Source organism: Cupressus sempervirens, chromosome 11 (assembly GCF_028749045.1).
Source record: "Cupressus sempervirens isolate cs-2001-9-10 chromosome 11, ASM2874904v1, whole genome shotgun sequence".
In the NCBI taxonomy this organism is placed as follows: domain Eukaryota; kingdom Viridiplantae; phylum Streptophyta; class Pinopsida; order Cupressales; family Cupressaceae; genus Cupressus; species Cupressus sempervirens.
The window spans coordinates 316,219,090-316,246,613 of record NC_143128.1 but is presented as its reverse complement, the minus strand read 5'-3'; the positions used below and the strand labels follow the sequence as shown (position 1 = coordinate 316,246,613).

Genomic DNA, 27,524 nt, shown 5'->3' with positions numbered 1-27,524 from the left:
GTGATAATTTTCCCAGGTGGCATTATCCTTTGCATACTGATCCCACTGGACCTTACTTTGAGTCACCTCCTGATTTCGTAAGTGTAGCTTACGTACTTCGAGTATTTTGAGTGGTTTTATTTCTACCACCCCTGGTTCTCGCACTTGTAATAGGTTCCAATCAATTATATGATCATGATGAGTAATGTATTTTTTAAAGTATGACACATGGAAGACGTCATGCATCTTGGCAAGGGTTGGTGGTAAAGCAATTCCGTAAGCTACTGGGTTCACAACTTCCAATATTTCAAAGGTTCCCACATACCTTGGGGCTAACTTGGCATTCTTACCAAACTTTATAGTACTCTTCTGAGGTTTTACTCTTAATAGTACCTTTTTTCCCATTGAGAATTCCCTAGGTGTTCCTTTTGCGTTTGCATAACTTTTCTGTCTATCATTAGCTTCCTTCAATCTTTGACAAATCTGGATTATCCGTTCTTCCATTTCCTTAAGCATTTCAGGCCCAACAATAATTCTATCTTCCAATCGATTCTAACTCACAGTAGTTCTACATTTGCAGCCATATAGAGCCTCGAAGGGGGCCATTTTAATGGTGAATTGGTAGAAATTGTTATAAGCAAATTCTAGCAAAGGTAAATATGTTTCTTACTAATATTGCCGATCCATACAGTATACTCTCAAAAGATCTAATACCTGGTTTACTCTTTCTGTTTGACCATGGGTCTCAAGATGATAAGCTGAATTGATGTTTAGTTTATTACCTAGTGCTGAAAATAATGTTTGCCAAAACTTGGAAGTTATCCTAGCATCCTTGTCTAAAATAATTTTCTTTGGAACTCCATGAAATGTTAAAATTTCTTTTATGAATTTATGAGAAATTTTTGGTGCTCCATTAGTTAGATTTCTTGGTATAAAATGAGCAACTTTTGTCAATCTATCTACTACTACTAGAATGGTATTGTGTCGATTTCATGTCATATGTAGTCCTTGTACAAAATCCATTGAAATTATCTGCCATTTCCATTCTGGTACTTCATTTGAGTGCAAAAGGCTGGCTGCGTATCGATGTTCTGCTTTTACTCTTTGGCATTCTAAGCATCCCGCCACAAATTCTGCTAACTCCCTTTCCATTGCTTTCCAAAAATATAGAGGTTTTATATTTGACAACATCTTAGTTACCCTAGGGTGTCCTAAATATGGAGCTGAATGAGATTCTTCCAGAATCATTCTTCAAAGTTCAATTTTGTTGAGTACATAAATCCTATTATGATATCTTAACAATCCATCCTCTTCTAGCCTAAATTTTGAATACTTGGAATCTTGTGGGTCCTTGATGAGAGCTAGGCTGATCTCTGCATAAAATTCGTCATGTTCTAGGTGTTATAAAATCTGGTCCCTTAATCTGAAATTTAGAGTAACCATTGCAAAAATGTGTCTCCTCCTACTTAAGGCATTTTCCACTTTGTTTTCCTTTCCCTTAATATAACTTATGTCAAATTCATAGTCCGCTAAAAATTCCAGCCATCTTCTTTGTCTAGCATTTAGATTTGGTTGAGTGAAAATATATTTTAGGCCGTGATGGTCAGATCATAGATCAAAAGGTTTTCCAATCAAGTAATGTCTCCACATTTGAAGAGCATGAACAATAGTTGCTAATTCCAGATCACGAGGGGCATAGTTCTGCTCATAATTCTTCAATTTCCTAGATTAGTATGCAATTACCTTTTCATCTTGCATTAGTACACCTCCTACTCCTCTTGATGCATTAGTTATAACAACAAATTTCTTTTGTGGGTCAAACACTCTTAGTATCGGTGCTGTGGTTAACTTTTCCTTTAAGTATTTAAAAGTTGATTGACATTTTTCTATCCATACAAATTTCTTTTCCTTTCTCTGAAGTGATGTAATCAAGTAAGCTATTTTGGAGAAATCCTTGACAAACTTCCTATAGAACCTTGCCAATCCCATTAAACTTCTAACTTTTGTCACATTTTTAGGTATAGGCCATTCTTTAATTGCTTTGATTTTTGATAGATCTACGACTATTTCCTGAGTTGATATAATATGCCCTAAATATTGAATTTCCTTTTGATAGAAAGCACACTTAGACCATTTTCCATATAATTTATGTTCTCTTAACCTTTGTAAAACTTTTTCCAGATGTTCTTGATGTTCTTCCCCGTTCTTTGAATAGATTAGAATATCATCTATAAAGACTAGCACAAACTTATCTAGGCAATCTTGGAATATGCTATTCATTAAGTTCATAAAAGCTACTAGAGCATTGGTTAACCTGAAAGATAACACTATGAATTCATAATGCCCATATTTGGTTCTAAATGCAGTTTTGTGAATATCTTTGTCCTTAATACGAAATTGGTGATATCCTGACCTCAAATCAATTTTTGAAAATATTGTTGCGCCTTTCATTTGACCAAAAAGGTCATCAATTCTAGGAAGTGGATACTAGTTTTTGATGGTAAACTTATTGAGCATTCTGTAATTTATGCATAATCTCATGGTTCTGTCTTTCTTCCTAACAAACAATACTGGGGTTCCCCATGGTGAAACACTGGGCCAAATCAGTTTCTTGTTTAACATATCCTGTAATTGTATTTGCAACTCCATTAATTCTATGGTAGTCATTCTATGGTGCTTGAGAAATAGGCTCTGCTCCTAGTATCAAATCTATGGTAAAATCAAAGACTCGAGATGGTGGTCAACCGGGGAGTTCTTCAGGGAACACATCTTGAAAATTCTTTAGATAGGGATATTTTTCTTCAAAAGATTCTTTTAACTTTTCTCTAATTTCCTCATCTTTAAAAATGGAGTCATCTCCATATGTGGTGTTTATAGGATCTCTCATATCTTCAACTCTTACTGCAAAAATCTCACAACCTTTTCTTCCATATTTCTTAAGTTGCATGGCAGATATCTGTTTTGATTTTATTTCATATTTAATCCCTATAATGCTTGTAGGTTTGCCTTGGTCATCCAAACAATCTACAGTTTTGACAAGACAATCCACTTGGCCTTATGCTCATTGAGCCAATTAATGCTTATATTAATATCGTAAAACCCAAGAGGTGCTACATACAAATTCAATTCACACTACTCTACCTTAGCCCTTGACTGGTTTGCATATTCGACTGTCCATAGTTTTGCCATAAAACTAGATCTCTTTGGAAATCTACTTAGTAGTTTAGGCGATATAAAACATTCACAAGCTCCAGTATCAATTAAAAAAGAGACAAGGTTCCCGTAGATCTTACCCGAAGTTTCAATCGGGCCTATCCATTGTTCTGCCTGTCTATTGTCCAGGGCTGCGTGGATTCTTTGCTGATAAACATGTTGTTATGGAAGAGGTGGTCGGTGCGGCTGATTGGTGTTGGGTTTGACGGGGTATTCACTAGCATAATGATCTTCCCCACAATTATAACATCCCCACAGTTATAACATCCCAAAGTTGGGCCCTTCTTTTCATTGCTCTTATTGTTTTTACTTGTACTGAAATTACTTTTAGAATCCTTGACTTCATTTCTTTTTGATTTTGGCTTGCTATACTTGAAATCCTTAAATTGTTTTTACTGAGATCCAGTATCTGCACCTTTCGTATTCTAGTTCGTTTTCCTTTTATTATCTCGAATGGAGCCATCCCTCTTAATTTTGTATTCCTGTCGGATAGCCTTCTCTAAAGATTCTTCCATAGTTTGAGGAGTGAGAACATCAACTACTCCTATTCTGTTATTTAGACCCATAATGAATTTCCTCACCTTCAGATTTTTTTCTTGCTGATATGGCAGTACATACTTCAGTAGTTGGGTAAATTTCTCCAAGTAATTATGTACAGTCATGTCTCCTTGCTTCAGGTTTTGGAAGTCCACTAGTTTTTGGTCATAAAAGGTTTGGGGTAGCCAACAGCTCCTAAAAATGGTTACAAATTTTTCCCAAGTAATCTCAGTGGTTTTAGTGTTTTGCTCAACTTTGGTGTTTCCCCACCATGTAACAGCTTTTTCAGTAAAATGGTATATTCCCCAAACCGCTTTTGAGGTTTCTAAAAAGTTCTTAATTTCAAAATACTGTTTCATTTCAGTTAACCAAGCCTTTGCATCCTCTCCGGATTTAGAACCGGCAAATTTGGGTGGTTTGATTTTCTTAATATCTGCTGATAGATCAGCCACTATTTCTTGTTTCTTTTGTTTTTTAGTTTGAATGGGTGAAGAGGTTTTCTTATTATATCTGAAGACTTCTGTCTCTATTCAAAGAGGAGGGGATGATTGTGTTTCCTCATGGTTATGCCCCATCTGGGCTGCCATCTCATTCATTCTCTTTTCCATATTATCCAACTTCAGTTGCGTTCTTGGAAAATCTAAAGTAACAAATCAGTGGATGATTGTGTGTTTTCACGGACCATGTCATGATCTACAACGTTCTCGTTGCTGCTCATTTGGTTTGTTTACTAGTTTAACCTGTGAATTTACAAAATTTGTGTCAACTTATTGTATATATATATATAAAGTGTATCTACAATAATTAAAAGAGTTTTGTGAGTGCATATATCACATAGATAAACCAATTTATTAGATCAACTTAAGTACTTTGCTGCTGCATTCATTGCAGCCTTATTTACAAAAATTTCCTCTACTGAGGATATTTACATTATGGAATCTAATCTTGCTTCTCAACATTCAATTCTGACTCAGATTTGTACATATCTTGCATCATCCAGGATTTGTGGAAATGCATAAGAGAGTTGCCCTGATGAGCGTTCCAGTTATAAATTAGTTTGTTCTTATATGCTGCTTTACTAACAGGAGTCCACTTGACTCTTTCTTTCATCATTCGTTGCAAGGCTTGATTCAGGGTTTCATTGTCTTTGGGCATGGAGCAGCAAGTGTAGTCGAATTTTGGCATGTTTTTAATAAAGTAAGAGAGGATGGGATGTCGAACCTTCTTGCGGGGTGTTTTACATACTTGCATTCTGTACAATTATTTATAGAATTTTTTAGGTTAACATGGAAGGTAGTGTGCCCTAGGTTCAGTGTTGAACTCAGTGCTCTGATACCATATGTAACAAACGATTTTTCATAACAAAAAAAAAAGACAGTTTATATAAAGAGTTTCTAACATTCATCGAATTGATAACTGAAAATCCTTATTCATATGACATTAACTATTTTAACAATTAACTGAAATAACCATAACCATATCAATGATCATCTGAAAATAACTAGTTTAACGATTAACTGAAAATAACTGAATCCATGATCATTTGAAATAACTAGATTAACGATTAACTGAAAATAACTGTATTCATGATCATCTGAAATAAGTAGATTAATGATTAACTGAAAATAATTGTATTCATAATCAACTGAAATAACTAGATTAAATGATCAAGTGAAAATAACTAGATTAAATGATCAAAGTGAAAATAACTGGATTAAATGATCAACTGAAAATAACTGTTTCAACGATTAATTGAAATAACTAAGTTATTGATTAACTATCTTTTCTACATACAAGTAAATGCCTGCCATAAAAAGAAGAAAAGAAACATACAAGTATCATCCGGAGGTTCTTTAGCTGGTTCTGAAAGGCTCGACTTTTGGTAAGAGGAGAAGCATTGACATTGGCTTAACCTTCCAACCTCGGACCATACTTATCCCCACACAATCTATTGAATTAGAAAGACCCTCCCTACCTCGGGATTGGGCTTAGGATGTTCTTAGTCCAAGGACTTGAGCATCCTGGTGTTTAGAATGTCCGCACAGTTATGAAATAGATATGTCCACATAACTGGTGTCACTGACATCAAGTGATCATTAGATGGAAAACATGCCTTTAAACTACTTTGGCCAAGAATTTCTGATGGGTTCAATGACCCGATCACCACCGCTCGACTTGATAACAGGTTATATTATTAGGGACAAGCATGAGCTATTAAGTAAGATTTATTTAATTTGATTTAAAGTATCAAGTCTGATTTCACTCTCTTTATCCTTACAGGAGTTCATCTCATCTCTTCACCTTTTCCATGGCTAAATAGCCGGTGAGTCCTAGGTGTTCAGAATTTCAGAGCATCCGACTCTTATTGATTCATGAATATTGTAAACTTCCAGCATTTCACAATTTGTGATTACATGAATATATTCTTTAAAAGAAAGAAACTTGCATAAATAATTATCATCCGACTTTAAAGTCTATTGACAAAAATAGTTTATGAAACCATGCTATAGAAACTTCACTATGCTTATTGGTAAGCAGCTCCGTAGAGTTATTTAGTTATAAATGAGGATAAACTACAACTGCAGCAATGGAAATCGATTTGTAAAAGTAAACATGGGAATAACATGAACTAGAATGATTATCACATGACCTGATATAAATTTGGATATGTTCTGAAGTTCTGCAAGTCGTTTGGTAACCAACTCTTCTTCAGTTGTTGTAGACGTAACCAAAGGGCAAAAGTACTTAATCCTTAGCATGAACAGAACATATACGGCAGAGTATTAGAATAGCGCTGCTTATGAATGGAAAAAGGGTTCAATGGTCTTGCAGATATATGATATATGTGTCGCAGGTATCGATTGAGAAGGGAACCGTAATAAGCAAAGAAGGAATTGCGGTTTAAAAAGAAATCGGGAATGAGAGTTCTCGTGTCTTTGTCTCACCTGACTCAAGATATAAAAAGGTCTAAGGAGACTCTTTGGCTTCTGTAACTTAAAGATTATTTGTCAATTTAATACGCCAAGTGTTTAATCGGTTATAAACAAGGAAAGAATAAAGATGGAAAAAGAGTGGGAAGATTATAATTCGAATATTATTATAATTTATATTTATATATGTACATGTAAATATATTAGTGAGCTGGCATCATTTTATTATAAGAAAATAATATAATGGTGCCACTTCATTTTTATATCTATATGTACGTACATATATATATATATATATATATATATATATATATCGCAATAATAAGGTGAAAGATCATTTAAAATCCTTTGAGGTACGTTTTATATTTTAATTATATCATTTCATGTTTCTTAAATTATTTATTTATTTAATAGCTCATGCGGGTCCCACAGATGTATCCTGTGTTCAAGTCGTTAGGTCCTTACCAAAGAAGTTTAAGGTCATACCTATCAATCCTGTTGATTGGACTAAGCAAGTATCCGATTCCGATGACCCCGTTTAGCAATGCTTCCCCACTTCATCTTCTCCTGCAATCACCCGTGAAACACTTCCACCATAATAATAGTTCCATAATAATTTTCATATAAACATTTAAAAGATTTCAAATTATTAACCATAATTCCAAAATCAAGCAACTGCTAGACATCATATAGAAAATAATGGTTAACGACCACCTTCATTAACAGTTAATACGACTGATATAAATAGAAAAATCCATTAAATCCAACGACTATGAGCAATTTTAAAACTAGGTCAAAATTTGGGATGTAACAGATAATGAATTGTTTTCATGATGCCTCATGAATGTGGTAAACAAAGAGGATGTACCTACGAATCCATGAGAAAATTGCATTGGTTTGCCTCAATTTTGTGATGTCAAAATTGAGGACAACAGCTAACTAGTAGCTTGCCACTACTATCTACCCAGTGCAAGAAAATAGTAATAATAGGCATTGTATCAATAATTCCATCACATTTAATGTGTTTAGAATGCTGGTTGACTCTGGAAGGATGTCAACCACTGTATCTGGAATAAGATGATGTCATTGGGTATGGAGTACGAGTCTTCAGTTGACATAGAATGTTGCTAGATTGGTCTAGTTTGACCACTAATAAAACTCCATCCTCCCACATCAAAGTATAGCATATTCACCTTTGGTTTGGGATGTTGATGCCCTGGAACTCACTGCACATCTCTAATTGTGAGTGGATTGAATGCAACTTGTAATTTGAACTTTCAATCTTTGACAGTTTTGTGCACTACATGTTTTGACTAAATATATTCCCAAAATTATGACGACTTTACCTCAATCATGTTCATCCGCTCCAATACTGAGTACTGTGAATACCAACACATTGCTCACAATTTGTCTTATTGATTGCTTTGCCCATAAGTGATCATTCCCGTCTACTCCCAAGGAACTAGAAACACCTGACACGACCAACTCTGACTTGCTTCCTTGGACTATCCAACTTTTGCTTGCATCCATGGTGTTTGGTTGACCTAGCCTACATTCAACCTGCAAACAAAGAAATTGAAACGTCTTCTCTTTGATGCTAGTCATGATTCCACGTGCATAGCTAAGCCTCAAGAATTCTTCAATTCAAACCCTCTATATCGAACCCACCATTTTGCACATCACCACGCAAGCTTCCATCATGTGCAATCAATACTGTTTTGGGTTTACACTTAGGTCAGATCTTCCATTGTTGGAGGTGTTTCTTGTCTCAAACCTGAAATCTTCCTCTAGCTCTATATTCAAAATTTTCCACCCCATTTCATACACAATGGTGCCATTTTTAAGGGAAGAGATTCAATAAGAAGTTCTCGTAGGTAATTTATTGTATAATTATAACCTTAACAAAATTTCTTAGTTCATTATTTAATATTAGTCTAGGTTGTAAAAGACTAATATTAAATAATTAGTATTATATATTGATAGCTTAAGCAATAAAAATCTAAAGGACATTACATGGGAATACCTTATTGGGTCTAGTTAAACCTAGAGTGAAGGACCCAAAGTGAACCATATACTATCATCTGATAATCCAGTTCATCCATGCTCACGATGACATATTCTTGGCCTTGAAATGTGTTGATTTCTTTAGAAGTGGATTGACAAACGCATACACATGCACATACACATACATATATGCACACATCCATATATTTTTATTGTATATATATACATATGTAATATAAATGTATATATATTATAAAGATGCTTGTATATATGTAAAAGGAATGTTTTTGGATTTTTGTTCTGTTGGAGGAAGTACCGTGCAACTTGGATACCACCAAATGTATATTATCATGACTAAAACTAGTGTCTAATACGACAACTCTTTTCAAATTGATTTGAACAAATTCAATCTTTTTTTCTTTCTAACAATGTGTCATTTTTTCTTTATGTAATGTTAAGGATGATGAATTGCAGGGAACACAAGAAGTCATTGTTTAATTTTGTAGATCAAAGAAAAGGCTTACAATTTAGAATTGGTCCAGGACTCTCTTCAAATACAAAGTATTACTACAAATGTGGGGACAGTTCTTTGCTGGCTATGAGTGAAGAGCATTCTTTTATGGCACCACCTTTGCCAAGCCCACATAATTACCCTCATCGGATAGCAGTAATTGGAGATCTGGGTCTTACGAGCAATTCTTCTACTACCATTGATCATCTAAATCAAAATGACCCTTCATTGATCTTAATGGTTGGTGACATGAGTTATGCAGACCAATACATCACCACTGGTACCAAAGGGGTATCATGTTTTTCATGTGCATTTCCAAATGCACCTATCAGAGAAACATATCAACCTCACTGGGATGGATGGGGAAGGTAATTTTTCTATCTCAACATTTTATTAGTCTCTTAAAGTTTATAGATTATTTCAAGTTTTAGTAATTGCTTTTTGTTATTTTGGTAAATTCCTATCTATGTATTAGTTTCTGGTTAGTGCTTTAACCGTAGAAACCAAGAATATTTTGGAGCTTATAGAACATGTTAAATAAATTGACCTTGATTCTTAACACATCCATTCTTATTAAAATTATTTGTTTGGTATCATTAACCATGGACGAGAGAAAACAATTTGGACAATGTATGCTTAAATGCCAAATGGTGACAATTTATCATTAACATTGATATGTTCTTTGTTTAGTAGTCACTAAAAGTTCTGCCATTGTACAGTTGGCATTTTAACTTTTGAGTCAAAACTAAGTATGTAGAAACTTTTACATTAATTTACAGAAATTTGTTCATCACTATTGTTGTATAACTATTGTTCATTTTAAACTTTTCATGTTAAATAGACTTTTTTTAGTCAGTTCTTTGCAAAATTGGCCTTTTCTCCTATGATTACTTTCCAGAATGTATTTTCAGTGTCTTTCTCTGGTAGAGTTTTGTGTAAACTTTTTATAATTACCCATAATATTTTCCTAAATATACATTATTTAGTTTACTTTGCGGGCATTTCATCTTCACATCTAATATTGTTTGGATGAAGTAAAAATTAATTTTCATAATCTTCAACTTCCACTTAAAATATTCCAAATATGCATCATACAACTTTTGGATCATTCATATATTTTAACATATGGTTATTTTAAAATTAACATAAGGTACAATATAAATACATCTTTATTGCTAGCCTCTGTTCATGAGATGCTGATAATCAAACAGCAACAATTATTTTCACATGTCCTAGCAGCTGTATGATGCCCACAATGATGGTATGACATGCTCTAAATATGGTATGATAGCTTGATTAAGGTACAACAATCTTTGGAAGGTACAACAATCTTTGGAAGGTGCAACTCCATTTATGATTGCTGTAATAGATCTTGAATATTTCACATAACATATGCTTGTTGGTAACTTGGTATACTATGCATCCCCTCATTATTTTCCCCCTTTTTGTATGCTAACTAGAATTTTGACCTCGGAGTCTCCAAACTCAAGTGTCTCCCTTAAGAGTTCGGTTTAGTCCAGGCTTGTTTGAAGGAGTTCATCATGGTTCATTGTTTGAAGACTAGGTTCTTCGTGGTTCATACAGCCCATAGGGTTCATGGTTGTCAATCCCTTATTTAAGACTTGTTTCTCCTTGAAATCTATTAAGTCTTTTGTAAAATCCATCAAACCACTTTGAACTTGATGAACCACTATGAACTGTATTTTACCATGCTCAAGTAGGTTCATTGTGGTTCAACAAGCTTCAACGTTTGCGCACTGCTGGTCTCACCAGCTAGTGACATCAACCCATGCTGTTATAAACTGTAACTTAAAGGTTTGAAGGGCCAGAAAAAGGGGCATGAACCCCGATGTACCACGTTTTTTGATATTTTAGACATGTTAATTTGTTTCATGATGGTTCATGGTATTGCAAATGTGATTCTAATTAAATTTTTTCCCAAGGCATTTGTTTTCCCAAGGTATATTCCATACACCTCGAAGCAATTAAAAATAGGTGAGTTGGCGAGGCAAATGTAAACATTAATGAGCAAGGTTATGTCGTGATGTGACAGATATTAAGTTCCCATGCCGCAAAAATGTCACATTGCGGTCATTCAACATGAATGAAGGGATGTTGCAATTAATTTAGAGATTTTCTCTGTTACGAGTATTTAGAGTGGCAAAATTTTATTAATCATTTACAATTACCAATTTGAAGTAGAGTGGTGAAGGTAAAAGGTGATTGTACATGTGCAGAGGTTGCAAATGCTTTTAGCTAAAAAGGCGAGTTTCAAAAACTTTCTTCTATTCATGATTTACAGTTTTTTGGTGTTTTAGAGAAATTTTGCCTTTGGTTAAGGTGAATCCACAGTCACCATGAAGTCTGCCTTCCATATATTCGACAATACCACTAGTTTAGTTTGTGCAAGTCCTATAATAGGAGATACAACCCTTATGCACTATGACTTACATGAGCAGAGGGAAAGGCTGGTAACATAAGCAAGGGAGCCCTTTATGTCAAAAATTGCAGAAAGTGGCTTGGTTGATGTCACTGCATTCCCTCCTGCCATCGTATGCCCATAGCTTATTAGAGAATGTATCAGCAGATACGATGCGAGACACCAATGTATCCAAAAAAATGATGGAGAAATTATGTTATTAGTCGACAGAGAAACTATTGAGAAAGCTTGCTCAGAATTTACTCCTTCACTTTCTATTATGAGGCTCAATAAATGTGTTGATAAACACTAGAGTGTTATAGCCATAAATTGGTTGTTTAAGTTTTAGAAGGGTGAGTCTAGATTGCCAAACCTCTCACGAGAGAACATATGAAACCCTACGCTAGGGACTTGGTAGTGTTATTGCATAGAGTGAAAGGAGCCTCTCAAGCCCACCTCTTTGTCCAATGGATGTACTTTGTGCAGATCATCTTAGAAGGAAACAATACTTAGATTGGGGGGAAGTGATAGTTGAAGCCATGAGGGATCAACTAAAGCTGACATGCTTGGGAGGCAAAGACTTCTCTATGGCCTCGTACCTAATTTCTGTTTGGCTTGTATGAAAGAATGTGTAGGCATGCCCCCATGAACCTTGGTTTGAGAGCATCAAGGTTTATGAATATTATCGTATCTTGCAAGGAGAGAAAACACTGGAAGATTACATGAGAATAAATGATGTATTTACTAGGAGGTTGTTTTTTGAGATAACAAATATATTGGCTAAAAGAATGCTAGATGGAGCAAGGAAGATGGTCAACATCTACGATAACTATTAGATTCAGTATCCTCATTTAACCTACATCTGGATAGGGGGATAGGAAGGAGAACTAGTGAAGTAACCTAGGTACCCTGTGGACTGCTTCGTTCTAGCTGAACTATGCAGATAGTTAAGCTAGGTTTTCAAGAAGTATCTTCCAGAAGAAGAGTGGAGTCTTTTTCCTTTGGAGTTGGGCCTATTCTCTTGCACAACGTTTTTTGACACTGTAAGTATTGGGTATGATTTGAGAAGATTCGACTTTCAGTTCTACAAAGCTAGACAAGGCTTTGATAATAAGATATTCACCATACAAGGTCTAAAATTAGAAGATCAATTCTTATCCCTACCTCATCTCGGGGATTTCTAGGAAGACTATTTGGATGAAGTTGAGGTAAGAAAGAGGCATTGGGGTAGACTTCGACTATCGCAAATTGTAACCCTAGGACTTGAAATGGATGTTGAAGGAGAGTGCAAGAAGATGGTTTGTGAATAACGGATCCACAATTTGAAGAAGTGAAAAATCAGCCGTTGCTTGAGGTGAACTAGATTGAGATCGAGAAGGATGACCTACAAATGAGAACACTTAATATGGTGAAAATAATTGAGAAGTGGCTCAAAGAGAAGAAGGAAGTGAAAACTCAAGACTTGCATGTCACGATATCTGAAGGGATCTCTGAATCCGTTTCTTAAGCCCTAAGTTTTGATGATGATATTCAGACTCGTGATGTAGGTGACAACAGATCCAAGGCCAAAAGATGTACCTCTCGCAAATCATCAACATCCACAATAGTTTTTCCTATAGTATGGGTAATCAGATCAAGGACAAAGGCCAGAAAGAAAAAGAAAACAGATAGTGACAGAATAATAGACGTTGAGTTGGTTAAAGAAGTAGAACAAGGAAAGGAAGAACAATGTATTGACCTACCATCAATGGGCTCCAAACAATTGAAAGATGAAATCCTTGGATAGAGCCCCCTCAGGAGATTACTCCACGTCGTAGTAATGTACTATCTGTAGGTGTCGGTCCTGATGTGCTCATTCAACTCCTACTATGAGAGGAGGAGGTGAACATGGGCATCCAGGGAGAAATGGAAGGGGGAAGGTAGTCCATTGTGATCCCAATTGAACCAAGAAGGGAAGAGGCTTGGCAAACCTATAACAAGAATTGCCAACATGATCCAAAGTCGCCACTGCCTTAGACAAGCAATAAGCAAGGTAAGAGTATTTGTAGCAACCGCTAGATGAAGCATTGAAGCCGATGTAGAAGCTAGACCAAGTCAAAAATGGCCTTGAGCCTGAAAGGGTGAGCCCTAAACTCGACCAAGATGATATGGTGCAGAGTGGAACGATGACATTTGGTAATGCGTCGAAGGAGGGTCTAGAATCTCTCAACTAAAGCCCAATTGTACTCGAAGAGAGAGCGCTCCTATATACTAGAACCATAGAGGACAGTTGGCCTAATCAAGGAGCCCAAGACAAACATCTTGGTCGTGGAATCCTAGAAGTGATGTCTAAAGTATTGTCTCTCAAGCATAACCAGGGAACCTAGGCCCTTGGTAACCTAGGGCTGTATGGTAGATCTTTTGCTGAAATGCGGCCTAGAGAAGTTAATCCCCAAGTAAGTGTGGAGGAAGTGACCTCAATCTCCTCACCCTGAAAGAAAAAGTGAAGATGTGATGTCTGCAGGTAGTTGACGACCATCACCTGGGTCTTGCCTAGGTTCACAACTATTGCAAATCGTAGAAGGAGGCTAGCCCATCTAGAAGCTATTGGAGCCCCTTCGGGGAAGAGGCAAACAAAACCACGTTGTTGGCAAAAAGTATAATGGAGATCAAAACTTGGTGTAAGTAACAACCATCTCTAGGGAACAAGAAGTCCCAAAAGAACGACTCAAGCTCATGAATATAGATACCAAAGAGAGTAGGGGAGAGAGGCAAGCCTTGCTTCATGCCGATGGTGCTTTAAATAGGATCTGAGAACCCCTGTGGAGTCTTAAATGTGCATACTGTCTTTTTTAAACCTCATGATAGCCATCAAAAGAGTCTCTGGAACCCCAACGTCCCTAAGCTATTGGAAGAGAGCTACCAATGGAACAACATCAAACGATATAGCATTTCTTTCATATACAAATAAACATAATCTAATTGCATTCAAGAAGGCATAAGGAATGACATAATACACAAGACTACAGTTCATCAAAATTTCATTGTTATTGTTAGGTGTTCAAATGTATCATGCAAAGTAGACTCCCATTAAGAGATTCTCAACTAGGCTAATCCTAGCCTTTGATTTTATGGTGATGCAATTGGTAGCAATTTCACATATAGCATTTAAAATGCATCAGAGTTAATAGGACTTGAGTATCAATATAGTGTCACTTGAATTGGTTAAGGTCATCTAGGTCAGAGATGATGCTAAAGGACTCTTGTGCTCTCCTCTCTACGAAGTAAGCTTGGTGTAACTCATAGAGATCACAAACACCGTCAAAGGAGAGCTTAGCGTATGATAGAGTAACTGGCCTTCTTGGGTTGTTGCAAGATACAAAATAATAACTGTGGTCATCAAATTCAAACACGTCAAACACCAATTGGATGACTTTGCAACTCTAACTCTAAAACTGTAACAGTAGTTTGCATGCACATATACTATCGACCAATGTTGTATATAATGCTTCTCTGCCTTCAACATGATTCATAACACATACAAACTTTGAACTTTTGGACCTCACTATGCTAGGTTTCCTTCTAAATCAAAGCACTTGAAATATATCGAATAAATTCACCGCTATTTCAAATCTTTATGTGCAAAGGAGAGTTTTGAAACAAACTTCCACTGATGATTGGGTTTTCATCCAATCTAGATTCTCTCGTGCTGTGTCTTCAGGACCTTCTCACAGTGTGAGAGCGATCATTAAGAAGCACAAGTTCAATTTACATTCACAATCTTCATAATGGTTTACAATAGACACCCATGTCTATATATGCTCTGCATGGAAACAATGCCTGTGCGTTACAAACCCAAATGCATGCGAGCAACCACCTTCTTGGTGTTACAAAAGTGCGCTCAATCTTATGAGATTCTGTGGTGCTCCAAATTAAACATTTTCCCACAATAATAAAATAAACCTTCAACATTGAGAATCATATAAATATTTAAGTTCACATAAGTCACCATGGACACTTTTTAACATCATAAGTAACTTCAATGTTGGGATATTAGTTAGTTGATTTAGCACAAAGCACTATACCACATGTCTACAAAGCATCCATTAAGTTCAAAATCAGCCTATCGGGATGGTGAGTAGACTTATTTTGCTCCCTAAGGCTTAATTATGAAAAGGGGACATTTTATTTTATTTCTATTCAACATGAAACAAAATCCTGCTCCTAAGTGAGGAAATGTCGAAATCATGCAATACTCCAAATAACAAATGCAATCCACCATGAAGACCAATCATGAACTATGAATAATCTTGGCAGTATTATAGCCTTTTATAGAGGTTCCAAGTACAATGAGCGGCTTTGATCAATTTAAGATCGAGGGCTAAGATTAATCCACCAAAGCCCTGATCTACCTAAAAACTATAAGCATTAAATGCTTGACAATTACAATGCTTTTGAGAGCCAATGAGAAAATGGGTTAGGTAGAAGCATACAAAAGAAGGCAGCAATTAATAGTCCGATTATAAAATGCCAAATGGGCTTACAACAAATCTTCTTTCAAAAGATAATTTCCTTTGGGTTTTCCCTTTTGGAAAATTCAACGACTCTTATAATATTGTTGAGCTTTCCCATTAGGACACTTGGTGTAACTTGGTTAAAGATGAATGGGTGCCACATCAAAATGCTTATCTCGTGGACTTGATAGATCCTTTGGCGGTGGGAAAATATCTCTTGATACTCAACATTATCAAGCCTTTAAATTATGTTGATGTAAATTCCCAAATCACTTCATCTTCACGAATTCGTCCTTTAAAGCTCCTCATAACTTTGAACTAGCTTTTTACTCGAAATCTTAATGTCATCTTGAAGATAATGTTGATTTGGCACTTGTAAAAGTGGTGTAAGAGTGGCATGTAGTTGGACCATCCAATTGAACTTGGATTTCCAGAGGAAATTCAAGTTTGCATTTGTGTTCTATTTGTGACTTGTAGGCTTTGTACGTTGAATTCCACTTGAACTTGACCTTGGATTTGTATCGTGTTGACTTGACCTTCACCTTGTAGCTTGCTGATGCATGCATTCCTCATGTTGTACTTTGCTTGAAATTCTTGCCATAGTCCATGGACATTTTGAACATCTCTATCTTGTACTTCATCTCGAGCCTTGGCTCCATATTCAGCCTCCATTTCCCCTTGCAAAACCACATTACCTTGTTTATCATTTAAACTTCATATTTTAATACCAAATCAAGAGAGTTAGCGCTTTCACAATTAAAGCTCATAGTGACAATACTTTCAATGAACATATCCTCTAATTCAAAATGCATGATCGAACTCCGTATTCTTAAGACTTGATTATATGTAAATAAATTGAGAAATGCAGATTCAAGCTTTTCAAACACCAGTATGATCTCATTCGAACCCTTTATCTATGATGCACTTACACCTTTTGACGTGTCATGCAACACCATATGGAGAGACATTTGTCTCGCTATCAATGCCAAAGATCTGATTCTAAAACTCAGAGATGTTTGAGCTCGTCAAAGTTTGATTTTCAATCTTCTAATTTGATGATCTTGCAATCCTGATTTCCAATATCAAGTCTGAGCTTATGTTTGTGTTTTTTTTGAATTATTCAAAAAACATATGACAAGTTGGGGGCCAATGCGATGAATTAAAGACAAATATTAAAGTCAACTTGAGAAGGAAATGAAATATAATATTTCAAATGTTGAAAGGGATATAAAAAATGAAGTTTGAGAAAAGAATTTCAATCTTGGGACTTTATATTCAAACCTTAACTTTGAAGATTGAGAAACCATTCATCTTTTTGCTCCAGCATGAAAACGCCCTGGCAAAGATTGGGTCTGATGACAGGATCTCTTTGAGCTAATTTATAGGCGGATTCCTTCAAGATTCACAGATGTTGAATGTTTGATATTTTTTGAAGGATTCTTGAAAGTTCCATTCCAAGATTGCCTTGAGGCTTAAGAAATTAAGCAATTTTGGTGAAGGAATACGTTGGAATTTAGCTGGCTGCTCCATTTCAAGCTTGTATTAAACCAACTGCCCATTTTGGACATAAAATGCTAATCCTACAAGCTTGCTGTACAACGGACATAATTTGGCCGTAAATATTGGCGCTCAAGGTGTGTAGAACTTTTTAAAGGTTGAAGGTAGTTTATATTTTATTATGGTTTGTCTTGCAGACCATTAGAAAGAGATAAGGCTATGAGGCTCTAGGAATGAAGTTTGAAGGAGTTGATGCTTTGAAGGAAGCCTTTAAGACCCTAACTTCCTAGCCACACATATAGATACAAGTTTCTTTGTTTTTGGAGTGGGCCATGGCATTATGAGGAGGAATAAGGGGGAGATAATGCTATAGCTAGTGTCTACTGTGTAAAAAGTACAGATTTACAAGAGTTAAATGAACTATGGTATCAGTTTCAGATATGATAGGGTGTCCAGAGTTGCCTCAGCTGCATTCCCAGCCTATGTTAGCAGTCCCATAATCACTAGGTAACAGTAGTTCATTCATGATTACCAAGCTACGTTTGAGTTCTGAATTTGCAGATTAAATGCATATGTTCTGTATTTCCGTTTTCAACATTATTAACAAATTGATTGTATATCAGCCCAGCCAATTAAGAGGCCAGATATTCTAATGTTTTTTCTGCTCTTCTTAGACATCATTGGGGGATGGATGCTTTTTCTCAGCCTAATTGTGTCCTTGATGCTGATTAAAGAGTGATTACCTTCACTAACTTGTTCTTTAAGTATATTCATTTGAAGGAGCTGATTGAAAATTGTATAGTTAAAACAAATAGCCAATTTTGTTATCCTCCCAACTAACCAATTGTCTCGTCTTGCTTAGATTTGTGGAGCCATTGACCTCAAGGGTGCCCATGATGGTGATAGAAGGAAATCATGAAATAGAGCCTCAAGCAAAAGGAGCCAAGTTTATCTCTTACAAGGCTCGATTTTCTGTACCGTCTCAAGAATGCAGTTCAAACAGTAATTTCTATTATTCCTTCAACATGGGCGGAATACATTTCATCATGCTAGGGGCATATGTTGACTACAATAAAACTGGTAAAATGATGTTCAATTTCAACGTTATTCTGGCAAACTTGGTATGCTGAATAGTTCATTTTAAATGTTCTTCAAAGGACGTTTGTCAACTTAATATGGAAGAGTTTATTGAAACGTCAAAATATCAATTTTTACTATTAATTAATCATTACAGAAAGTTTGGAACTCTATTTTACTATTTAATATATTAATCATCAAAGTAGTGCAAAATATTATATCTTTTAAATAGATCTAATGTTTTTGGTACTCTTCCGAAAACAGGCATGCAATATACTTGGCTAGAGAAAGATTTGGCAAATGTAGATCGACAAGTTACACCATGGCTAGTTGCATCCTGGCATCCACCTTGGTATAATAGTTATTCTTCACATTACCAAGAGTTTGAGTGTATGAGGCAAGAAATGGAACACCTTTTATATGAGTTTGGTGTGGACATAGTATTCTCTGGACATGTAAGTGATCATAACTATTGCATTCTCCAATCACCAAAAATTATGATGTATAGTGAATTACATTAATAAAATAATAAATAACTAAGGAAAATTTCAAAACAAAAAAACCAGTGTCTTTAAATACAATTTATTTTTTATTGACTACACTATGCTTCCGATTGCTTTCAAGCAAGATTCGAAATAGTGAAGCACATATATGTTATGGAAAGTTCCTAAATGGTGTGGCTCATTTTGATTGAAAATGCAAATTAGCACACTAGTGATCATCAACAATGTTTCCAGAGTTGTACTGTTATAAAATAAACTTACGATTTTTGTACATGGCTTAGTTATGTTAACTATTGTATTGTAATCTTTAATAGTGTGTTTGTCACTCTGTATTTATCAATGGTTGGATCAACAAGTTTGTCTTATCAAAGAATTGTTTGGTATCATAGATAGTCTGCTGTTAGGTTAAGGGTGCTGATGTAATCATTTCACTGTATGCCAAGCATTTTGAACTACACTAGGTCTGGTGTAATAAAGTTATTGCCCCTTGATTTTTTCTGTTTACGTTAATGGTTTGTCATTTTACTTTTGCTCGTAAAGTTATTTGCTACAGTAGCATATCATTGCCAACATTTCTAGCACTGTTTTCTTTAAGAAGTTGGATCAGGAAGACATCAGATGGAATCAGAAGTTGGTCAACAATAATCATTGACTGCACAACACTGATGGAACCATAGAAGCAAAAATCATTTTGGGAAAAAATTGGCAAACCAAAATAGTATGATTTTTTTGAAAAAATCAGGGAAAAATTGGGATAAAATTAGGAAAAAATGGTTTTACAAAAAAGATAAAAACTGGAAATAAAACAGTTAATTTCTTTTTAAAAAAAATCAAGAGGCATTTCTGCATCATAAATATATTGGGAGTAAATAAAATAGAGTTAAACCTTAGTCACTGGTTCGAGCTTGGGTTCAACTTCGGAGAAGCAGTTCACTTGTACGGCAAAATTTTGAAATGGGGTTTGGATTCTTTTGGGTTCATTAGTACAAAACATGTAAAAATTATATATATATATATATATATATATATATATATATATATATATATATATATATATATATATATATATATATATATATGTATGTATGTATGTATGTATGTATGTATGTATGTATGTATGTATGTATGTATGTATGTATGTATGCAGCCTAGAAGAATGAATCAAGATTAGAATGCCACATAGTATCATAAAACCAACAAAAACACTATAAACTTGTAATCATAGCATCATATTTATTATCAACACCAAAATATTAAAATAATATCAAGTATCATGGTTTGTACTTCAAACAATTAGAATTTTATACCAAGTATCAATCATTTAATTTATTATCTAAATGTTCATCTTCTTCATAAAAGGCATTAGTTGATTCACAAACAATGCCAATGTCAGTGGGATCAGCTACACTAATAACATCCTTGCTCTCAAATTTGTCAACCGCTTATTACTTTTACATTGTACAAAGAGCTTGTTAGTTTATAAATAACATCCTACATGAAAAATATTGTAGCTTGCAACTCCCTTCACCTATTGAAGATGTTGTTTAATGTTTGAAATATGATTTGTCACTGTATAGAGCTTCCAATTAATTTGACAGTGGTCATTATCAACTATTGGATATAAAAATTTTATTGGAAGAAATTTTAAGGGCTAGTTTAATTTGATGCAATAAATATTTGAACTTCAACAAATTTTGTTTTGTAATATTCAAGATCTTTATTCAAATTTTGTAATAATTGTTTTCTGCACTAAATTATAGTGTTTCTCAGTAGCACTGTACTTGGTTCGAACTCGGGCTATATAGGTCTTCCCTAGTTTGCACTCGATTTGTCCATGGTTCGACCTAGGTTCGGCTTCGAGGAACCAACCAATTGGGGTTTAAACCCAAGTGGAACCAGAACCAGTTTTAAGGGCTAGGGGGAGAACTGGATAACTAAGAGTTAAACTAGTAGATTGTTCATAACAGATAATCATTATTTATAATTTTCTATAAATATTGCTGATTTCATTGCACAAAATATACCACAATAGCATAAAAGATAACTAGATGGAGACAACTGTCAAATGCCAATTACAACATAGTTTGTGACTTTGTACAAAGTCAACCTATAAACTAAGTACAAAGTTGTCAAAACTCAAAAGTAGGTAACGATGTGCTAGGCCCTGTTGATTAAATTGAAAAAAATTGGTACTCCTTAGTGATAAACTAGTCAGTTTTATCTAGGAGCACAAGGTCTAAAATAAACATGAGAAGAGACTTTAACATCTACAAAATTATAAGTAGAAAATTTCTGAAGTTTACTAATTGCATTTCCTGAGATCTTACTAAAAGGACATCCTTAAAAGGTTTGAAGAAATGATCAATCACAAAATAGGATATTAAACCTCTAGTTTTGGCAAAATTACAATTTAGATATGTAGATTTCTTGAAATGTAATGGGTGCCAACTCAAGCTCATTCCAAGAAAGTATGAGAGCTTAAGCTGGGTAATTAACAATCCTCTCTTATCCTGCAATTATCTCCTAGATGCTTAATGCATTTCTATAACTCCTATAGGCAAAAGGCTTTAATGTAACTGATATTATCTTCTATTTGTTAACTATAGTTATAAAACTTACAATTTACCATAATTGACATATTTATGATGATGCTGTGTAAAATTATAAATGATCATGACTGACTCCACATTATCTTTGCAAAATTGTTAACTCACTATATAAGTTTTTAACTACATAATAGTCGAGTATTTACATAATAAAATATAATAACAAAAACAAATACAAAATTATATATAACAGAGACAAAAATTTACAGCTAACAACTGCCATTTTGTAAGCTAATATATACTATAGATTAACTCTATAACAAAAAAAATAAAATTTATTTAGAAAAAACTCACAATTTGGTGGAAGCTGTATCTTCAGGAATCAGAAATCATCAAACTTGCAGGTTCCAAAGTAGCGAATTCCTTTATTTTTGACAACAAATTCTTCCTTCATACAAGGTGGTGATTGCCTCTAGTTATTTTAAAAGAGTACCTAAAGTACCAGACAGTTAGTCACATCCACGTGGAAATAGGAGTGGATAATAGGTAGTTTTGGGGAAAAATAATAACACCCAAACGATGCAAGTGAGCGAAGGAAGGCAGAGTAAAATTCGTGTTGTCTTCTTTTAGTGAAATAAATCTATGTTTTGAGCCATATCATCTTCTCATCAAGTGGGAATAAAAGAAATCAAAATTTGAAACCCTAAGGCACAACCACCATTAATCAAGTGCGAATTCCATTAAGTGTATAGACATATTTCTAGAATGGTAATTGCATATTGGAATCAAGAGAAGGCAGTTTATGGTGAAAAAAGCAGCACAAATACACAATATCAAAAAAACTAGTGAATTTTGAATCTTCACACGCAACAAATTCTCAATGATAAAAATAGTCTTACAAGCAGCGAATTCAATTCAAATATTGCATGCACGAGCATCTGACAATTCCAGGCACTGTTGACCAAGCATCTGATCAATAAATTTCATTGTTGGAACAACAAATTTCCCAGTCTTTTGCAGTGACTTTCATTGTTAAAGAAGCAAATTGATTATCAGTAAGCAGTGAGCCCATCACATTTTGACAACTGATCTTCCTCAAAACTGGCAAGCTATGGTGAATAATCCCCAACTTTTGTAGCAGACTAAAAGTGAAAAATAATGGAGGAAGAAGGGCAGGGTTTTAGTTTTTTCTTGTGCTGTTTTTGAGCCAATGCAGGATGGTGGACAACAAGTTTGAGTATTTTTAGGGTTTTTGTTACAGAAATTTGATGAAATGAACAATTTTTGTTTTGTTTTGTGTTGTGATTGCCCTTTTTATGTAGCAGTTGTAATATAATGAGTTAATTTTTGGGATTCTTAAATGCATTGGTGTTTAAATAGTGCTTGGTTGTAAGACATTATTTCTGGGAATCAACTCTCTTTTTTCGCTCTTTGAGGGGTTTATTTAGAATTGTTTGAACATTATTTTGTTTATATAAGCGTATGGGGGGAATCTGAAATTTTTGGTAGGTCGGGAAAAGTCAATTAAACTTGATTTGCGAAAGCCCTTGCATCTATCTGTATGTTCTTTAGAATTGTCTGAGCATTATCAGTTTATTTAAGTGAACAAAAAAGAAATCCAAAAATTTTGGTATGTCAGAAAAGTAGAAAGTACTTGAGCCACCAATGCCCTTGCATTTATTTTCTGGACTTTTATTGGAGTACATTTTTGCTTTTATTAAAACTAAAAATTAATTAGAATTGAAAAATGGCGAATTCTTTCTCTAATTCTCCATGGTATTGATGAAAATGCACTCAGTTCTGGTGAACAAAGTATGCTTTTTCCTTCTATCAATCACTGAAATTGCTTCCAAAAAACAAGGAATCTGAGGAAGGATAGATAGAGGTCTGATCTCTTAGACTCAAGATCAGATCACCTCGGAAGGCAAAAGCTTAGACTTGTGGCTAGGTTCCCTAGAAATAATGAAGAAGGCGTCCAAATCAATCTGATGCCTTTGGCCCCCTTCAGAAGATAGATTCGACAGAATATGAATCTCATCTGATCTCATCTTCTAGATCAAATAGAAGGAAGGACCCCCCAACTTAGGGACCTCCGACAACTTTGAATTGCATCAAGGAAGCAAAGAAAATGAATTGAGAAGTGATCAGCCCATTAGAACATGAGATTACTTATGTTCAAAAAAGATGCCAAGATCGAGGACTCTTTGCCCAATGGACATGCCCCAGTGTGGAGATGTGTTCTATTGCTAATTGGCTTAAAAATCTTCTAGGAAAGCATGCTAAGCTAACAATGATGGAAACTCAATTTATATATTTGTTTTGTGATAGTTTAGATCTAAGAAATAAGCTCCTGTACGAGGAAACCCTAGTTTCTGAATGATTACCCTATAAAATTTCTAGAATGAAGCTCATTCTTTGATCCAAAACAATCAACGAAATTTGTAATAGAAAAAGCAATCCTTGTTCCTAATCTGCCAATTGAATATCTGGTTAAAGATACACTCAAAATTATAGGTTGCAAATTAGGATCATGTGTACAGTAGGTAGAGTCTGATATTGCTTGTTCTAGGTCAATTATTATAGTTAGAGTAGATGTTAATGTAGTTGAATTCAAAACCCTAAATATTAATGTAAATAGTAATATTATCTCTGTCAATCCAAGACTTGCCGAGGGTCTTTTTAGATTAGAACTAGTTTCTATTGTTTCTTTACTTGAAGATGTTTGTCATCAGGATCTTTCGGGAAATTCCCCAAACATTCAAATCTCCCTTAATAAGAACAGCGGGGGTTTTTTTGATCCATCTAGGAGAGGAAATGGAGGGAGAGATCAGGGACTGCCCTCCCCACCTCAAATTGGTAATCATTAGTCTAGGTAATGTTGAGGAAGAGTTCCCTCTACAGAAAACTACTCTTCAACTCACTTCGTCCAGGGAAGTAGTTCGATCTGGTCAGGAAGTAGAGGAAGAGGAGGTTTTTTCAGTAATCCAACCCAAACATAGCAAAATCCAATTGAAAAAAGCAGAAGTCAATATGTTAATAGAGGCTCTAAGCAATATGGTAGTGGATGATCTAATGAATTGGTTTCTAGATGAGGTTTGTGATGACAAGGAGGTGAAGTTGCAGTAATCTTTTTTAATCTCTAAAATTATGGAAGCTGACCTCAAGGAATAGGAAATAGCCTCTAGTGCTGATAAGGAAATGATAGATTTTCAAACCAATAAGGAAATAATGGAGGATAACTTAGGACCTTTAGGTTTAGGACTTTCCCTCCCAAGCAAAGGAGCTCCGGATTGTGCAAAAGTGCTGAAGAAGTGAGGTCGGAAATTGTTGCAAGAGTTGAGATCTAGAGATGGGGTAGCTAAAGGTTAGGTTAAACTTATTGATATTCTTTATGTAGGTAGGGGAAGATCCTTCCCACAATGCTATGAATATCATTCCATGGAATGTTAAGGGCCTAAATGCCCCTAATAAGCAACTACTCTTAGAGCACTGCATCTCTGATACTAAGGCTGACATAATTATTCTTCAAGAAAATAAATTAAATAGCGCAAAGATGGGTAAATTTAAGAGGTCTCTAGGTTGTAGGGAGGTAAGAGACTCCCCAATAGAAGGAGCTTCAGGTGGGCTTTCTTTGTTATGGGATCCAAGGAATGTCTTTATCTCCTTAAAATTTCATAGTAATTGGATCTACGGTTTAGTAAAGGGTATAAGATCTAATTTTCTATACAAGTTCTTTAATGTCTGTGGTCCAATCAACAATAGATATAAGTCTAGGCTATGGATGAAACTGGAAGAAAGTCTTAGTATAGAGCAAGATGGTCTATGCATTCTTGGAGGGGGTTTTAATGCTATCCTTCATCCCTCAGAGAAATGAGGGGGTAACAATTGTCTCTCTTTTGCATCAAAGGAGTTTTTTGATTGTGTTAATAGGTTAGGTTTGATGGAAATAGCATGTTCAAATAATACCTTTACCTGAAATAATAGAAGGAAAGGTTTTAGCTATATCGCAGAAAGATTAGATAGGTTCCTTATTTATGGGGACTTTTCTTTTGTCCCTATTTCATTCCACTCTGAAGTAAAACCAATATTAGGATCAGAGCACTATGTCATTGAGCTGAAGGTTATAGAGGATAAATGCTCCAGCAATTGCCCTTTCAAATTTGAGAAATTGTGGTTTAAAGACAAAAATCGTCTTAAACTAATTAAACAATTCAAATTTGAGAAAATGTGGTTTAAAGACAAAAATTGTCTTAAACTAATTAAAAAATGGTGGGAAGAAACAAAGGTCTTGGGCTCCAAATTGTTCCAAGTGGTCAGTAAGCTAAAATTAATCAAGTGAAAATTGAAGGAGTGGAATTCAAAATTCTTTGGGAACATCTTTGAGGATAAGTTAACCTTGGAGGAAAAATTGGCATCCCTTAATAATTAAGTTATGGAGCATGGAATGGGTGAAACTTAGTACCTGGAAGAAAAAAAGCTTATGCAACAATATGAAGTTCTTGCCAAAGAAGAGATTTTCTAGAGGCAGAAATCAAGAGAGGTGTGGTTGGAGGCAAGGGACAACAATACTAAGTTTTTCATAGCAGTTCCACACAAAGGAGGACAATCAATGAAATTATATCTATCAAAGGGAAGGATGGAAACATAAAAAATTCTCCTGAGGAGATAAGCTTGGAGGCAGTCTATTATTTTGACGATATCTACAATAGTGGGGTTAGTTATAATCTGCTTGTCCAACAAAATGTTCTTTCCAACATCCCAACACTAGTATCCAGGGAACAAAACATCTTCTTCTACAAAATATATCTAAGTTAGAAGATGAGTGAGCTCTTAAACAAATGCATCTGGATAAATCACCAGGACTAGATGGATTCCTCGCCTTCTTCTTTTGGAAAATTTGGAACTTCATTAGGGATAATATTACTAAGGCTCTAGAAGGAGTTATGAATTGAGGCAAATTGCTTCACAAAGTTAATACCACTTTTATTGCCTTATTCCTATAAAGGAAAATGTGGATTCATTTAGACTTCAAACCTATTTATCTATGCAATACTCTTTATAAGCTCCTTACCAAGATTTTCCCCTCTAGGCTCTAGAAGATTCTAGCTAACCTTATTAGCGAGGAACAAACATGTTTTGTCCCTGGAAGATCTATATATGATGGTATCATTATAGCTCAGGAAGCTATTCATTTCGTTCATAACAATAGATCCCCTAGTATGCTCATTAAGTTAGATATTAGTAAGGCATATGATAGGGTAGATTGGCGCTTCTTATGTATATGCCTAGAAGCATATGGCTTCTTGAAACAGTGGATAGAATTAATCTTTGAATGTATCTCAACCTTGAAAATATCTATTCTAGTAAACAACACCTTGGTAGGTTTTCTCAATATTTCTCCAGGACTCAGAGAAGGGGACCCGATCTTGTCATTCCTCTTTATTCTATGGAAGATGCATTAGGAAGGTCAATCTCTTGGGCTAGATCCCTAGGGGATATTAAAGGTATTCCCATAACTAGCGACCAGGACCATACTACTCATCAACATTTTGTAGATGATACCATGTTATATGGGGAAAGCTCGATAAAGAAGACTTTAGCTCTTAAAAGTATCTTGACTAAATATACTAAGGCGTCAGGGTAGGTAATTAATAACAATCAAACATCTTCTTTAACATTGATCCTAACACAAAGCAAGTAATATGTGCTATCCTTGATTTTAAAAAGGGTACATTTCTTTTTAAATATTAAGGGCTTCCCCTAAAAATTGGTCATAATATATCAAAGCTTTGGAATCCTCTCATAAAGAAACTAA

The 27,524-nt window shown here is 35.0% G+C and overlaps 1 protein-coding gene across 1 annotated transcript in view; it reads left to right on the top strand.

Moving 5' to 3' along the window:
• Positions 1-27,524, top strand: part of PAP23 (purple acid phosphatase 23) — a 123,731-nt gene that overhangs the window by 64,474 nt on the left and 31,733 nt on the right. The window contains exons 4-6 of the mRNA XM_089809025.1: positions 9,206-9,542; positions 18,446-18,663; positions 18,925-19,115. Of these exons, the coding sequence (XP_089665151.1) occupies positions 9,206-9,542; positions 18,446-18,663; positions 18,925-19,115 (746 nt within the window). The remainder of the gene's footprint in view (positions 1-9,205; positions 9,543-18,445; positions 18,664-18,924; positions 19,116-27,524) is intronic.